The sequence below is a fragment of the Cupressus sempervirens genome, chromosome 7 (assembly GCF_028749045.1).
Source record: "Cupressus sempervirens isolate cs-2001-9-10 chromosome 7, ASM2874904v1, whole genome shotgun sequence".
In the NCBI taxonomy this organism is placed as follows: Eukaryota; Viridiplantae; Streptophyta; class Pinopsida; order Cupressales; family Cupressaceae; genus Cupressus; species Cupressus sempervirens.
Window position 1 is genome coordinate 562,880,635 of NC_143124.1, and position 18,159 is coordinate 562,898,793.

Here is an 18,159-nt window from a genome sequence, read left to right on the forward strand (position 1 = left end):
ATTATAGGGGCCATTTCATCCTCAAAACTTGTTCAGGTCCTCTTCACATTGTCCCCATGAATTGTAACAAACACCTCACTCACAAGGTTTCCAATTGCATTACGAATCTGAAATTGAACAACATAACTCATAATGTATTCATTTCCCCCAAGAAAATGAAGCTGGAAATAGCTTGAAATTTACCCACAAAAAAGAATTACTTACATCATTCAAGCTAACTTCCTTGGATCCCTATTTGTGCATTTCCTCCATCAACTGTGATTGCATTCATTCATATCTGGTTAGGTGCCATACCAACAAATTTTATCAACACTATTTAGGGAAGTATAAAGAATGTTACCTCAGTAATATGGGTTGATGGTCCCCCTGCCTACATCCTTTCCATGATAAGAATCCTCAGTGATGAAATAAGATTGGCTTGTCTCATTCTTTCACTGGCTGAGACTCCCATCTTTATGAGATCCATGTCAATGGTCCCTGTAACCATGATACTCAAATGCATTCAGTGGCTTCCAATTAACATAGTTCTTTTAGAGCTTACTAATTTTGTGATGATAATGCATTCAATATACAACTAAATGAACTGACAATCCTCATTGCCAAAGATGCACAATGGTTACTAGTTGAATGATTGGTGGCACATTGTTGAAGTACAACTTCAAGAAGCTGGAATGATTCTATCACATCACACCTTTCAATCTGTAGAATTGGAATGTAAGATATATTTTTATTGCCTCAATTTGGCTTTAAAACATTCAGGAATGTAACCCACTTTTGTCTACATAGGATTTTCTTACCCACTCAGACAATCTGATGCGGGCAAGGGCTTCACTTATTCTTATTAAGCTTTTAGTTTGGCATGGAATCATTGTGATAACCTATACAATTCATTCAGAAGAACAAGTTTACATAAAATGAGAATTTCCCTGCATCTAGATGCATTCTTCAATCGAAGTATAAGATATACTATTACTTTTTTCACGTGTGTAACTTGTAAGCATACTATACAAAAATTGAATTTGAGAATATATTGAGCTAAACTTCTTGCTACTTCCATGGAAGTTTCCCTTCCTACGCATTTCAACATAACCACAAATTAGATCTTCTGCTACCTCATTAGATATCTTAGGATGTATATTTTGTCTTGCATAAGTGATATACAAAGTGAGAGTCGGGAGGTTGAATGCATCCAATGTTTGGTCCTAGAATCATGATGTAGTTCACATCAAAAATATAAGGTCATTGGACCCCCCATTAATTACTACATAGTATTGACCAAATCAGAACTTACCTCTGGCTCATCATAATGTAATGCAACAAGATGCCTTGCAAGGTGCCTATTTGTTTGTTCATCAGCTTTATCAAGCACTAGGTAGATCAAATCAAACCTGTAGGCATTTTGTGTGATTCTTTTATACTTGAGTGACAACAAATAAATTCTCTAGCTTGAATTCTAAAACCAAACATACTCCACCTGGAAAGCAATGTTGGAGGAAGTTGGATATTGTCAATCATTGACAATCTAGGGTTGTAGCATGAACCACTAGGATTGGCACAAGCTAAAACAAATGTTCTTGCATTTAGAGATGCTATGATCCCAGCCTTTGCAACTAACACTATTTTTTGTTCCATAACCTACTTCAAAGGAATGACCAGACATTGATATACAAGTCAACCAACAGCATAGATTATGAAGTCAAGAAACTAGTAAAAGCGCATAATTCAAAGAGCTCGAAGAAAAATCACACCACATGTAACATGCTATGAGAATTGTCTGACATCTTATCAAACTTGTCTATGCAGCAAACACCCCTATCACTCATTACCAATGCTCCACTTTCTAGAACCTGTTGAGTTCAAAGAAATAAGTAGTTTATATAGAATAAAGTGGTAGGTAGTAGTGGTGGAGCAAGCAGCCCAAAGAGCTCAATGATCAAAAAATTGAGTTAATAACTTACTGTTTTACTAGTTTCAGGATCCTTTGATACATAAGCAGTCAAACCAATCGCAGAGCTTCCACAACCACTTGTATAAATGCCTCGGGGAGCCAACTTATGCACATACTGAAGTAGTTGAGACTTACTCATAACTAGATCCCCAACAAGCAGGATGTTGATATCACCACGAAAAGTAGTGCCTAAAGTTAGGTTTACTATAGTTCCCCCAAAAAGTTGTTTAAGAAGCATAATGGTTAACATATGGTTCAAAGAACATGCAACAAATTACCAATTAATCGAACATGAATGCAAAGAAAGATACTTGGCACAAGAGCCCTTTCTTTACATCTTCTAGCTCCCAAATACTCAGAGCTAAGGATCTAGTTAGCCTCTCATAGATATCAGGCATGCATGATAGTTCTTTCAACTTCTTAATTTGGAAATTGGCAGTCAAAATTCAATTTCAGAGCTTGCAAAATTCATGTTATATACAAAAGGGAAAAAGTATAAGTTTATACCTTAGCTGACTTGGTGAGCTGAACAAGTGAACTAACATGGTGAGTGGGCTTAGAGAAGCAACTCAGTGGGGCAACTTGGCAAGCAAACATAACTAGCCAACTTGCCGAGGCAAGGTGGTAAAACCACTAGGTGAGCTAACTTAGTGAGCTGACTTAAAGAGTTGACTCATAGAGGTGACTGGGTGGGGGTGACTTGGTGAGCTGACTTAGGGGGTGGACTTGGTGAGCGAACATAAAGAGTCGACTTGGTGAGCGTACTTGAATTGTTGGCTTGGCAAGCTGACTAGGGGAGTCAGCTTGGTGAGCTGACACGGTGAGTCGACTTAAAGGGTCAAGTTGGTGGGGCAAGTGGGGGTGACTTGGTGAGCTGACCTAGAGAGTTAGCTTAGGGGGTAGACTTGGTGAGCGAACTTAGAGAGTCAACTTGGTGAGCGTACTTCAATTGTCAGCTTGGTGAGCTGACTTGGAGAGCCGACCTGACAATCTAACATGGTGAGTGGGCTTAAATTGGAAACTTGATGGGGCAAGTTGGTGAGTGAGCTGACTTGGTGAGCGAGCTCGATGAGCAGACTTAAAGATTGACCTTGATGAGGCACTTTGGTGGGGTGACTTGATGACCAAACTCAAAGAGTTAACTTGGCAAGCATACTTGAACAGTTGACTTAGTGAGGCAAGTTGGTGAGTCTAATCAACCAAGAGGAAATAGTTGAGAGCTTAGAGTGACAATTTTTAGATGATCATATGAAATGAAATGGGCGTGCAAGTAGAAAGAAACTAGAAAGGCATTGTGTACAGATGAAGGCACGAAATGGATGGTTTTGGAGCACTTAGCATAGACACTCAACATTTAGTACATATCATCATTTGAGATCAAATGTGTGTGTGGGATTATATGCATAGTGAATAATAAAGGAGGGAATTGAACCCTCCCTGAGGCTCACAGTTGTTGAGGTCCACTTCAGGAATGGCCCTTCCTATGAAATTGTAATCTAAGACCTTTCTAATGAGATAACATGTTATGAGCTCTTCATTAGTGTGATGGAACATGAATCTAGGAGGTAGTTGTGATGCACAACTACCTCCTGGATTCACGTTCCATCACATTGATGAAGAGCTCATAACACATTATCTCATTAGAAAGGTCTTAGATGGCAATTTCATAGGAAGGGCCATTGTTAAAGTGGACCTCAATAACTATGAGCCACAAAAAAATTTTGACTAAGCATTGGTCAAAATTTTGACCAATGCTATGTAGTTTTCTACCAAGCATTGGTTGAAATTTTGACCAATGCCCTTTAGTTTACTACCAAGAATTGGTCAAAAGTTTAACCAATGAAAGGTAGAAAATTCCCTAACGATCCCAAAAATTTTTGACCACCGTATCAGTCAAAAATTTGACCAAAAAAGTTTCGACCATTACCCTACACTTTTCCACGAAGCATTGGTCAAAATTTCAACCAATGCCCTGCAGATTTTGACCAATGAATGGCAAAAAATGTGGTAACAATTTCAACTTTTTTCGACCAATGTATTGGTCAAAATTTGGACCAACCAGTAGGTTGGTCAAATTTTTGATCAAAAAATTTTTGATCAATGTGTTGGTCGAATTTGGTTGAAGTTTCGTCGAAAACTGTGTCAAAATTTTGACCAATAAAGGTCAAAAAATGAGCCCAAATGTACTAGTGGTGTGTGAGAGATCTAGAGAGTAGGGGATGGGAGAGGAGAGAGAGGGAGGGATGGGAGTGTGTATCTAGAAAAGAGAGAGTTTAGGTGATGGGAGAGGGGAGAGAGAGTAGCCCAAGAGAGAGAGAGAGAGAGTAGCAGATGGGAGAGAGAGACTAGGTGGTGGGAGATGGAGTGGGAGAGGGAGAGAGATGGGGGATGGGAGTGTGTGAGAGAGATTAGGGGATGGGAGAGAGTGTGAGAGAGTGAGATAGAGTAGAGGGTGGTAGAGTGAGAGTAGGGGATGGGAGAGAGAGTAGAGAGGGACAAAGAGAGAGAGTGAGAGAGAGATAGTAGGCTGTAGGAGAGGGAGTAGGAGAGAGAGAGAGAGGGATGATGTGAGTGTGTGTAAGAGAGAGAGTAGGGGATGGGAGAGAGTGTGAGAAAGTGAGAGAGAGTAGGGGGTGGCAAAGAGAGAACAAAATGGGAGAGAGAGTGACAGTAGGGGATAGGAGAGAGTAGGGGGATGGGAGAAATAGTAGAGAGGGAGGGAGAGAGAGTGAGAGAGAGATAGAAAGGTAGTGGGAGAGGGAGTGGGAGAGGGAGAGAGAGGGGGGGGATGGGAGTGTGTGAGAGAGATCTAGAGAGTAGGGGATGGGAGAGGAGAGAGGGTGAGAGAGAGTAGGTAGTGGGAAAGGGAGAGAGAGAGAGAGAGAATAGGAAGTGGGAGAGGGAGAGCAAGAGAGAGAGAGTAGGGTATGGGAGAGGGGAGAGAGAGTAGGGAGAGAGAGACTAGGGGATGGGAGAGAGAAAGTAGCCCAAGAGAGAGAGGGGGGATGAAAGTGTGTGAGACAGAGAGAGTAGGGGATGGGAGAGGAGAGAGGGTGAGAAAGAGTAGGTGGTGGGAGAAGGAGACAGAGAGTAGGGGATGGAAGAGGAGAGAGAGAGAAAGAGAGAGAGTAGGGGATGGGAGAGGAGAGAGAGTAAGAGAGAGAGTAGGGAATGGGAGAGGAGAGAGAGTGAGAGAGATTAGGTGATGGGAGAGGGAGTAAGAGAGGGAGAGTAAGATAGAGTAGGTGATGGGAGAGGGAGTAGGAGAGGGAGAGTGAGAGAGAGAGAGTAAGGGATGGGAGAGGAGAGAGATTGAGAGAGAGAGAGTAGGGAATGGGAGAGGAGAGAGAGTGAGAGAGAGAGTAGGTGATGGGAGAGGGAGTAAGAGAGGGAGAGTAAGACAGAATAGGTGATGGGAGAGGGAGTAGGAGAGGGAGAGTGAGAGAGAGAGTAGGGGATGGGAGAGGAGAGAGAGAGTAGGGGATGGGGGATGGTGGGATAGGGAGAGATGTGTTTTGACATATTGCATACGCACTATTGTGTGTACATGCTATAGTGCATACACACTATGTCAAATCACCAAAAAAGTCATAAAGCAAGTTTGGGTCCCATTTTTTGTTTTTTTCTATTGTGCATTCGGTTGTTGCAATAGAAAACATGGGTTTCAAGCTGTTGGAAGTTAGAAAACACTATTTGAAGACTTTTTGAAACTAGCAAACACCAAATTCAATCATTGGATATGCTATTTGATGGCTTTTTTAATATTCTTTCTATAGAAAAGGTTAGTGCAATCCTTTTTAAATATTGTTTATTGATATATAGATACAAATTTGATTATAATTTGACATGTTTAATATATAGTGAATTCATTAAAAATTGTATGTTTGAATGAAATGTTATTTCAAAATGGTTAGAAATTTGGCAAGTTGTTTGATATATATTGTGTATTCATTAAAATAATTATAATTTGTATATGTATTTTAATGTCTTGTAATTTACACATTGTAAGTAATTCAGATGTTTGAATAATTTGACATGTAGAAATCACCACCATGCCAAGGAATAAACCAAAAACTCAAACAAATGAAGATAGGGAGAGAGATTTGGCAATCAAAAGAGATAAAATGAAACTACTACGTGAATAAAGAAAATTGCAAAGCAATAATGAAGAATTGATTTTCGAAGAGGATCAATAACCACTGATACAAAGAAAAAAAGAGGAAGAATTAGAAAAACAGAGAATGAATGAGACTGTTATGCCCAAGAAGACAATTGAATTGTGAAGCTACACCATCTTCCAATGTTGGAGTCATATCATCCTTTCATGTTGAAGAGACACTAATTTGTAGATCAAACGATGTACGCACTACATCATGTCATGTTGAAGGCACAACATCAACATATCAAGTAGGTGATATTCCATCTTTTGCATCTTATTGCCAAGGCACATCATCTTCGGTTCAAGGTATGCAATACACTCAACCTTATGTTGATGTTCAAAATGTTGAGGGAATGGAAGAGATTATAACACCTTCTAGAATTTTTTTTAGAAGACCAAAATATTTCATTGATATTGATACTAACATTTTGAAATCAATGCCTGACAAGATTAGCAAGCATACTTGTCAAAGAAAAGTTAATCATATGTGGAGATTATTTTTTAAAGAATTAAATATTATAGGTCAATGCCAATTATTTGTTGAAATGATGAGGAATTTGAAATTTAGGCCGATCATGAAGACTCTTGGGCTAAGAACAATGGATGATTCAAATGAAAAAAATATTGTAAAGAATCTAATGAGTGCTTATGACAAAGTGGATTCTAAATTATGCACCAAAGATAGTAATATCACAAGATGAGTACTTACACTGATAATAGTAAGTACCCAAATGAAGAAAGCTCGACTCATGAGAAAGATAAGAAAAACATTGAAAATTGGTAGAGATACTCTAAGGAGAACCATGCTAAGGCATGAGAGATTGGAAGATCCAACAAAAAATGAGTTATGGACATTTAGTCATAAACTACCACGAAAGGATAAAGAAATTAGTCAAGCTTTGAAATCATTGATCAAAGATTTTTGAAAAAATAACGTATGTGTTTCCCTTAATCAAAGATATTTTGTAAGAAGAATGATTGGTAGCCAAAATCGCGACATGAATTGGTAACCATTTTGATATTTTTAGGCATATATGTGTGTTTTTGCATTCTCTGTTTGTTTTGCAGGATTGTGACATGAATGAGCCACCAAGATCTTCAAGGGAATTCATATCCAACATTTTATGTGAGATAGGGGATGGCCAACAATTTTACAAGACATCATGCTTAGATGGTACATGCTTATTTTGTGGTTCTTTGCAACTTTTATCAACTTTTCAACATATGGATAGTACACATGCAATTGGAAATGAAATAGTAGTTTACAAAAAATTTAAGATATTGACATATGCTCTAAAAGATGGGAAATAGGGTAAAAGATGTGATTTAGTCATTGAAAAGATTTCAGTGTATGAGTTCATGAAGATTTTTTGTGAAAAGATTATTTACGAGTATGCAAGGCATACATGTAGAACTTGATGGCTAGATTTGTAATTCAAGTTGTGTAAGGATACATTTCCACTAGATACCATTGTTTCGGTTGTAGACTTCACAGAGAACTACACACTACAACATAAAAATGAGGTGCAAGAAAAGTATTATACTTCTCAACAGGTTTCCATTTTTATTCACATAACATTCATTCATTCACCTACAAGTATAGAGAATGATAGAAATATTTTGAGGGAGTACCATTTTTATATCAGCAATGATTGATCACATTCTACGGAGTTTGTACATGGTTGTTTTCAACTATTTTAGAAATATTTGGCTAACATGGGCATAACATATTGTCAGCATATTATTTGATCAAACAATTTTGTATCTCAATTGAAGAATGTATGGACGTTCTATTGGTTGAGCAAGATGGACAGGTTGTGTAGAATTCAATATGTGCAAAATTTCATAGAGGTTGGTCATGGAAAGGGAGAGCACGATGGTGTAGGTGCATGTATCAAAAGAGCCTTAGCTCATGAAGAACTAAAGTACAAATATGGAGCAATATTGACAAATGAAAAATCCATCATCTAGTGTGTAATGCCACAGTGGGTCCAAGTAAGGAAGGTGAGTCTACGATTTGTAGATGTTTTTGGCTGATAGATAATACTAACATTGCACCATATGAGGATCGTTGCACGCTAACAGGATCCAATGAGTTGTACTCTTTTAGAGGCTCTGATGTAGGTTCATGGAGTATCCACACATGAAAAATGGCATGCTATTGTCCATCATGTGTAGAGAAAAATTGGGATGACTGTGAGTCAACTGAATGGGTGGAAAAATGAGATATACGAGTTTTGGACCCAATTGACACTTATCATCCCCCATAAGCACTAGAAATGGTAGAGATAGATTTGTCTATTGACTTGGACCACTTCTCTAATCTAGTGCAACCTGGTAATATATATATATTTATATATCTTTGTAATTTTAATATGTAACTTTATAACTTTTACCTAAGTATTTTCTAAATTAATAACTGCATTTTGTACATTTTTCACTACAGGCCATGTTTTTGTTGTTATTTCACCTAAAGATAATAAAGAAGGGATAGATTATTATTTATGTTGTCATGTCCAAGCTAAACAAAAATTGGATCACTTAGTTATAGGTGGTGAAGGTTTAGAGTACTATATCTATGCTATGGTTGTAATTGGCACATGGCTTAGATGATATTCTATGAAGAACCCTAACTTGTGGTTATTTGAGGATTGGCAAACAGAGAGGAAGATTCTTCATTATTCAAATCTTTTTGTCTCATCAAATGTCCACTTGATAAAATATCCAAATACAATGTTGCAACCTCTCTCCCAAGACTATCCACATGACAAGGTGGGTATTGTTATTATGTGTTAGTGATGAGATAAGTTTAAATCATAGATTTTATATTTTGAATTGTTTAGAATCTAGATACATTATTTGAGTTTATATTAGATTCTTTAATAAGACCCATTTTTAGATTAGTCATTTGAGTAAGTGAAAGTTTAGAATTTATTTTTTAGATCAAAAAGTAATGAAAGAGCATGAAAATTGTTAGAATGTGAATGCTTTATGATGTAAATTCATGATTGTCTACATGTAACTAGAAACTTCAAACTAACGAAAGTAAGGATACAATGGGAGAAGTTTCCAAGACTCATCAGGCCATTCAATAAGCCACTCGATCATTGCTAGAAGCTCAAACAAATAATTCTTTGCATTTGGAACATTGTTACCAATAATGATATTATGACTAACATGCTTTTATATTTTATTTTATTTGTACAAGTTTGGGGGTCAAATCCTTTAAGGATGACCATAGGTTGTTATGTTTGTTTCTCTTAGTTTGAAGATTGCAAGGTTGTGATTGTGTGGAAGAATCCACAACCTTAAGGATAATCATAGGTAGTTCATCAATGTTTGATTTGTAGCCTTCCTTTTTCTGTTTAGATGTAATCATGTTTATGTTCTCACAAGTTGGCTCAATCATATGTAGGTTATCTTTGCATCCTATTTTTCTTCTTAGAACCTTCTTCTTGTTCATACTTGGGCACTTGGGTTCATTGAAAACCTTATGATCAGTATTAGTCATGATTCCATCCACCCCAACTTTCTTATCATCAATAAGATCTTGAATGAAGTATTTAAGTTTCATATAATTTGATGCAGAGTGCAACAATGGAAGCACAACGTTAAGACCCAACCCTAAAACCAACACTCAAGATGTTCAAAGGATGTTGATACCTCTACAAAGAGACACTATGATGGTTTTAAGACTCACCATACACAAGTATGATAGAAAGTAATTTGACCCAAATCAAGCCTTTAAGGACAAGTTGCCTTAATTTGGGTAAAATAGGGATTTTATGGTTCTATGCCTCACAACTTCCAATAAAGGCTAGAAACTACTTAGTCACAACCCAACTAAGCAAAATCCACCATTAGTTGCACTCACAACAACCCACAACACATATTGCAAGGAAGGACCTAGAATCCTATTAGGTCTCCAATCCCTGATTTTTGCCACTAATTTCAAAACTTCCCAAAATACTTAAGGAAAAATCACACTTTTAGATACCCTTTTTCAATTTCTCTCAAACCCCAAAGTTGCAAAGATTAACTCCAATCCAACATATCACAACCCTGACTAAGTCCATAGGCCTAATTAGCTAGGTTAGGCTTGGGTTTCAAAGCAAGAGGTTAGGAATGGGTGCATAGAACAAAAACTCCACTTCTAAGGTGTTCTACTAACTCAAAAAAGGACAATTTGTTTGATCACCAAGTCCTTAAAGTCTCTCCAGCTCTTTATCTAATCTGGTCTCCTTAAAACTGGTCAAATACATGGTGATATTTGACCTAGGGCTTCCTCCCTAAATTCAATTCCTTCAATTACTATTCAAAAATTACAAAAATATTATAGTAGACATCCCTAACTTACCTCATACAAGTGGAGAAGATATTCCACCAGTGGATCAGCAAGTTAGGGCCATTTGAATTTAATTATAAATTTGATTACTTTTGAAAGGAAAAGGAAAAAAATTTCAAACCACTGCCAAACACTTATCATCAAATTTTAGATTAGAAAGGTCATCATCCATCCCTTATTCTTCCATATTGTACTTGCAAAATGTCAAAAAATTGCATTGAAATAGGTATATTTAATTGATTTGAAAGCAAGTTTATAATTAAATCTTCTCTCTTTATCCATTTTTAAATGTCTCAAGCCTAAATAGGTTGTTTCCAATAGTTCTACTCAACCATCAAATGGTTTGAGCCGTGGGGACTCCTAAACCAAAAAGTTTCTTAGCAAATTGTAAAAGTTGTTGACAACTTTTAAGAAACTTTTGCTACTATAGCAAGAAATGTTGCATTTAAACTCTATTAACACTTAGAAACCTTGTTAGGCTCAAAACCCATAAGACACACCTATAAAAAAATGAAATGACTAACATATCATCCATTAGGACCAAATGATGCCCAAGGTTTATAAACACACCAAGGGGTCTTGTGTCCTTAACAAAACGTATGGGTCATAGGGAAATCATGAGATCTATCCCCTAACCTTATTAAAAACATATTGATGAATTAAAGTTAGGTGCTCTACACCATAATTTTTAGTCTTATGACCCTTATTCCTACCATAGATGCAATAGTGATTGTCATTCCAAAATTTAGGTTTAACCTTAGGTTCATAAGGTTTATAGTTATATGGTAGTGTAATGATCTTATTTGATATCAAAGTATTCAACACTAGTTCAAGTGAGTCTCCTAGAGGTGTATAGGTGTACTTAGATTTGGAAACTTATGATGATTTACCTCTACTAGAGTCATTAGATTTGTTTGAATCAATATTCAAGTGGAGAAGCATATTTTTTTGTAGTTTGAATGTCATTGGTCATTGGTTAAGTTGATGTCATTGGTCAAGTTGATCACATTAGGCTCCGTCCTCGTTTCTTTCATTTGTTTCATAACAACTGCTAAAGGTGAATGTTCCTCCTTTTGAATCAAGTTGTCAACATTGAGGTTGTGTGAAAATTTTACTCCTTAAGAGAATAAGTCCATGAAGCATTTATCTTTTTCTTAAATCTAGTTGTAACTAGCATGAAAGAAGATACAACAATTCAATAGGATAACTAGAATAAACTTAATTTTTAAACTAGGTTAGTAATATTTTCACTTTTCCAAAGTGATGATGTAAAAAGAGAAAAAATGCATAAAATGTTGTCCTCTTGCATAAAATATTGTCCTCTTGCATTTTTCTCTACATTTTTCCACAACATTAAGAAACTAAATTGAAGATTAGAATACCCATTTTTCTCCTCTATAACATATCAAAAGATGAGGTGTGATTGTTTTAGACCAAGTCTTTGATGTTACACTATGGGCCACTTTTTAGGCACAAAAATGAGTAATATAAGTGATTTTTCAAGGCAATAAGGATTTTTATGTTTCTTAGAAGGTTATAAAGTCCTTAGGGTCATTAGGTTAAGTTTTAGATGTCTAGGAGTTAAGATGTCAAAATTGCAAAAAATTGTAAAAGTTGTCAAAGCAAAATTGTAAAAATGTTGAATACTTTGCAGGAGTTTGGGAATTGGTTAAGGGCTAAGAATTTGTAAATAATTTATTTTAGTGTTTTTGAACCTTTTCTAAGTCATAGAAGTGGAATCAAGTGAAAAATGTAAAAATTGCACTTTTTGTGCAAAGTTGCATTGTTGAAAGTTGTAAAAGTTGCTCAAATTTGCAACTTAGTGGAAAAAGGGTCGTGGGATCGAATTGTCTATTCTGTTAGCTTTGGGTAGTTAGATAAACCCTATCACCAAGATTGTACCATCTTTTTGAGCACTCGAACATTCCCAGGCACATCAAACTGAAATGTCCCTAAGGGTCACTAAATGCCATAGAGCAAGGATCTTTGATGGGGCATATCTTAGAGCTCATGAAAGGTATGGTTGCAATTCTAGTTCCTATAGGACCATTTTGTGGAAACCTACAATAACCTCTCTTAATTTTTGGATATATTACCCTATTTTTATTTTTTGACACCATCTCACGTGATGTTGAAACTTGTTGTGTTGGCTAGTACAAAGTTGCCAACTACCAAATTTCCCTCACCATTCATCATGGGATCAAAATGTCTATTTTGTTAGCTCTAGGTGGCCAAGTAAACCCTATCCTCAACCTTGTCCCATCTTTTTGAGCACTCAAACATTCTCAAGCATGCCGAATTGAAATGTCCCTAAGGGTCACTAAATGCCATAAGGCAGCAATCTTTGATAGGGCATATCTCAGAGCTCGTGCAAGGTATGGATGTAATTCTAATTCCTAGAGGACTGTGTTGTGGAGACCTACAATAACCTATCTCACTTTTTAGAGATCTTACTCCATTTTAATTTTGCGATGCCATCTCAAGTGATGTTGAAACTTGTAGTATTGGCTAGTACAAAGTTGCCAACTGCCAAATCTCTCTCACCTTTTGTTGTGGGATCAAACTATATGTTCCATTTTTGGGTGGCTAGGTAAACCCTATCCCCAACCTTGTCCCATCCCATTGAGTGGTCAAATGATCTTGGGCATGCCAAACTAAAATGTCTCTAAGGGTCACTAAATACCATAGGGAAATGATTTTTGACAAGGTATATCTTCGAGATTGTGTAAGGTATGGATGTGATGCTAGTTCTTATAAGACCGTGTTACTAAGACCTACAATAACCTCTCTCACTTTTTGGAGATCTTACTCCATTTTGATTTTGTGATGCCATCTTGGCTGATATTGAAACTTGTAGTGTTGGCTAGCACAAAGTTTTCAATTGCCAAATCTCTCTCATCTTTCATTTTGGGATCGAACTATCTATTCCATTAGCTCTAGGTAGCTGGGTAAACCTATCCCCAAGCTCATCCCATCCCATTGAGCACTCAAACATTCTCAGGAACATCGAACTGAAACACCCCTAAGGGTCACTAAATGCTATAGGGTAACAATATTTGACAAGGCATATCTCAGAGCTCATGTGAGGCATGGATGTGATTCTAGTTCCTATAGGACCATGTTGTGGAGACCTACAATAACCTCTCTCACTTTTTTGAGATCTTACTCCATTTTGATTTTACAACACCATCTCGGGTGATGCTAAAACTTGTATTGTTAGCCAATACAAAGTTTCCAACTACCAAATCTCTCTCACCTTTCATCCTGGGATTGAACTATTTCTTTCATTAGCTTTGGGTGGCTAGGTAAACACTAGCCCCAACCTCATCCCATCCGTTGAGTACTCAAAAATTCTTGGGCATGCTGAACCAAAACATCCCTAAGAAAGATAATGACACATTAAGGGGCTTACAAGAGTTTATAAGTTTCTATTTATCTCCCCCACATTGAAAATATCATGGAGAAAACATGGTGTGATGTGTAGAAGGAGAAGATTATAAAGGGCTCATAACTTTTCCTCCTTGTAATAACTCACAATTTTAAGGTTTTATTAGAGGTAGGCTTAATATGGCACATATTCTAATGTTCCATAGGTTTATAAGATTGTGTAAAAACTATCAAAGGAATGATAGAGATCACTATTTTGCATCATTATGAGGGTTTCTCCAGGATCTTATCTTATGTAATGTCATATTTGTGAATAGCAAAGAATACATTCACTACCTCTTGCATTATCATTCAAAAATAAGAATCACATTAACATGTTCCTAATGATATATTTGTAAATTGTGATTTTTTTTAGTTCATTTTCTTATATTGAATAATGGTTTGGATCCTTTAAAGAAGTGTGCTTTTGATAGTTGTGGGTACATGTGACCCTCACCAATGTATGATAGTTTCATGAGAGGCAATAAAAAAAGAAGTCAAACTAAATAGATATATAAAGTACAAAAGTATATGGTGTAGGATCACCCTTCCAAATCTCCCACCATTTCATTTTCGTGATATAAACTTCTCTTAAGAAGTATGTGAATACAATAAGAGCATATAGCTCATGCTTGTGTGTTCAAGCTAGGATAGGTTTTGAAGTTTCCTCCTTCGTCTTTGTTGGGAATGGTATCTTGACCTTTAGTTGGAATCATTCTAAGTTCTTTATGTTTCCATGTTTTTGAAAGGTTGAGTTAGGATTTTATATTATATTTTGGGCATATTTATGCATTAGAAGACCTCACAAGGTGGATTATTTTCTTAAAAGGCCAAAATGCTTAGACAATAGAATATTTTGTAAAAGTTGTCACCATACACTATAGATGGTGTTAAGAGCTTGGAGATCTTAGATCAGGCAAGTTGATGAAATTTTTAACTCCAAAGGATCTTTGGGGAAGGCCTATTAATGATCTCTAAATGTGGAAACAAGTAATGTTACTTGGGCAATAAAAATTGCAGCAACTTTCAAAAGTTGCTCAACAACTTTTTCCTTTGTTAGAGAAAAGGTTTAATTTTTAAAATGGCTTAACATAAAGCATTGAACCTATTAAAACAAAAAAAAGGAGGTTATTTTATTCTTGTAAAACCCTAAAAAAAAATGTGGTTATTGTCTTGATACTGCTGCTATACAGATTCAGTAATTTGTGCATTTTTTTCAACAATAATACTAATTTTTGCCTTGTTTTGAAGAAATTTACATTGTGACTATGATTTGGTTGGATGATATATATTTTGTATTGTATATTCTTCATTATTCATGCATTATATTAGATCTGTAATCAAGTTTTCTAAATTTTTGCAAATTTCTTTAAAGTTCACTGTTTGTTGTCTAGTTTTGAGTTCTCAACAATGAACGGGTTGTAGCTCTTGTTTCCACTGTGGGATTTCTATGGCCTTTTGGATTCCAAGACTATATACCATAATGTGTAACATATTTCAAGAAATTTCCTATAAAATGTGTGCAAAAAATTGTTTGACAAAGCCCTAAGCGAGTTAGGCAATGCCCGGCTAGGAGCAATCAGCAAAGAAGTAGTTCTCAAGAGAAAAGTATAAATATTCAAGACTTACCCTTTGGAGGGATTAAAGAGGGATCTAAGAAGGTTATTTATTGAAGAGGGGAATTTTATATGAGTTTAATAAGGTGTTCAAATGTTGAGGATAGCAGGTAGCCCTCAAAACCCCCAAAACCCTTTTTTTTTGCATTATTGTTGTATGACTTTTTTGGTGGCCTAAAAGCTCAAAAATCATTGATTATGGACTGTGTGAAACAAATTTTCTTAAGTCTAGGTCTAATGAATCCCTAAGCATACTAAGTTATTAGTCTTATAAATCCAGGTGGAGGCCTAATTAGGGGCTCTTCTAGTAGCATTTTTGTGAAGAAACCAAGAAATCAAGTATGAACCCATTGTTACCATCCATTCAAGCATAGTAAAAGTGTTCCAATAGCACCTTAAAACTCTTCAAAACATTTTTTTGACTAGGGATTATTGTGTAACCATAGTAGACCTACATATGTATTTTGGAAGAATTACACTCCTAGGAGGATAAGTGAGTCATGGAGCAAGTTTTGATCATTTCACCTAGTGGGAAGGTTAAGGAAGGTCAGGGGATGTTCTAAGTTGTAGGAAATCCTATAGACCAAGTTAGGGGTTAGGAGAATACCAAGATCCTAGCATGGATCAGTGGCATAGAATGGGTAGTCTACCCTAAACTTTCCCCATTAGAAAGTATATTTTAGAATGACAATAAGTGAATAGACTCTACACAATGCATTGAGGATGGTTTTCCAAAGAGAGAGCCAAGAAACTCATATGATATATGCAAATAAAGAGTAGATAATGGTAAATAAATATCAAAGTAGAGAACATTTTTTGAATATGATAGGGAATGACTATGTGTTTGTGTTACATTCCAAGTAATGATTAGTTCGAATGTATGTCATAGACTAAGGGGGATTATATTCATGAAGGGTTTCAAATAAAAGGCTACAATAATTTTCAAAACAACATTGATGATAATCAATGCATAAGGTAAAGGCATTACGAAGGAATGAGATCAAAGAAAAATATTCAAGGCAACAATAGTGAGTGTGGTGAACAACTTTTTAAATCTTTGTAGTAGTGTAACTATCAACATCTCTAGAAAAACTCTTAAATCTTTATCAAAATTCTAATTTCCATGAAAATAATGATATGGTATTAAACTTAATATTCATGTTCATTTCAAGGGCTTTGTGGTAGGGTTAAAGAAAGTGGAATCATTTCCTATGTAGATGGAATAAGTAAAAGAATGTCAAGTGGCAAAGTATGATCATCACAATCTTTAAAATCATTCTGACTTTTCTTTCAACTAAACACAACAATAGTGCTCAGTCCAAACAATTGAAAAACTAAAAGTACATGTGAGAAGCCTATGTAGTAGTTATGTGCAAATGGGATAGAGGTGTCCAATTGAGATCAATGATTGATTTAAGTATAATGAAAAACCTCTTAAAGCTAGTTTACTACTATATCGCATAGATTATAGTCATATGGTTAAAAGCATGGAGAAAATTTATGGTAGAGGTATATAAGAACTAATTTAATGGATCATATGATAGTGAATTTAACAAAAAATAAGACATAGTGAGACAACAATCTTAATAATACTAGTAATCATGTGTAATAGAAGACATTTAGTATTATTTATAGTAGAAGTAATAAATTAAAATATTTCAAGGATCTTTTAACAAAACACATAGTTTTGTATGTGCAAAATGACTCACAATCAAATACTACAATGAGTTCTAAAGTTGTGAGTTAGTTCATAAAGGGATAACCACAAAGGAACAATCACAATTCTAAAGCTATGAAGAGGAGCTCCAAATTCCATTTAGGTGGTGGTAGGTTGGTAGTTTGAAGAAACTTATTATCTACTCCTATTTTTTCAATGTTGAAATCTATTAGAATAAATTTACAAGTTTCACCTAGCATGAACTAAGAATTCAACAAAGGCTTTCAAATATTTTTGTATACATGTCAATGCACTAGTGATATATGGTGATTTTGAGGCTACACTAGATCAATATATTATTATATTTTAATGAGGAATGGTGATCTAATGATTAAGAACCTAAAAAATATAGAGGTCCAAAGATGTTCAATTATCATAGCATTAAGGATAAGACATTGAAATAGTGAGGTTTTCCCTTTGGAGAATGTGACAGTTATAGCATTATGGCAATAGTAGTGTTAAAGAAGATGACAATAGGCACTCCAAAATTCATGGCCTAAGTGAGAAAAGGGATTCAAAAATATGTATTATATTATGCAACCAAGGGCCCTAAAAGTAAGTGCAAAGAATTCTTTGACCAAGCCCTAGGCGAGCTAGGCAATGCTCGGCTAGGAACTGTCAGCAAAGAAAGAGCTCTCGAGAGCAAAGCTTGAATAATGAAGACTTTCCCTTCTATGGGATTGAAGATGGGTGTGAAGAGGTTCTAAGTTGTGGAGGAGGAGTCTTGATGAAGTGTGGAAGGTTTCTTAAAAGTGGGGACAACAAGAAACCAAGAAAGCCCTACCAAAACTTCAATTTTGCTATTTTTGTTGTACGGCCTGTACACACCCTAAGACCCTAAAAATCCTTGAGCATGGATCCTATGTATAAATTGTTCTTAAGGCTAGAGGTTTTGAAACTCCTAAGAAAAAGGAGCTATTGGCCCTAGAAATCTGGGTGGAGGCCTAA

General features: G+C 35.9%; 1 protein-coding gene across 1 annotated transcript in view; it reads right to left on the bottom strand.

The window, feature by feature from the left end:
* Positions 1 to 370: 370 nt before the first annotated feature.
* The window catches only part of LOC149548001 (DNA replication licensing factor MCM4-like), a 175,229-nt gene continuing 157,440 nt past the window's right edge, over positions 371 to 18,159 (bottom strand). Inside the window, exons 5-13 of the mRNA XM_089794216.1 lie at positions 2,263 to 2,367; positions 1,959 to 2,174; positions 1,749 to 1,847; positions 1,475 to 1,635; positions 1,292 to 1,388; positions 1,043 to 1,202; positions 798 to 880; positions 621 to 699; positions 371 to 477 (exon numbers count right to left, since the gene is read on the bottom strand). Of these exons, the coding sequence (XP_089650342.1) occupies positions 371 to 477; positions 621 to 699; positions 798 to 880; positions 1,043 to 1,202; positions 1,292 to 1,388; positions 1,475 to 1,635; positions 1,749 to 1,847; positions 1,959 to 2,174; positions 2,263 to 2,367 (1,107 nt within the window). The remainder of the gene's footprint in view (positions 478 to 620; positions 700 to 797; positions 881 to 1,042; positions 1,203 to 1,291; positions 1,389 to 1,474; positions 1,636 to 1,748; positions 1,848 to 1,958; positions 2,175 to 2,262; positions 2,368 to 18,159) is intronic.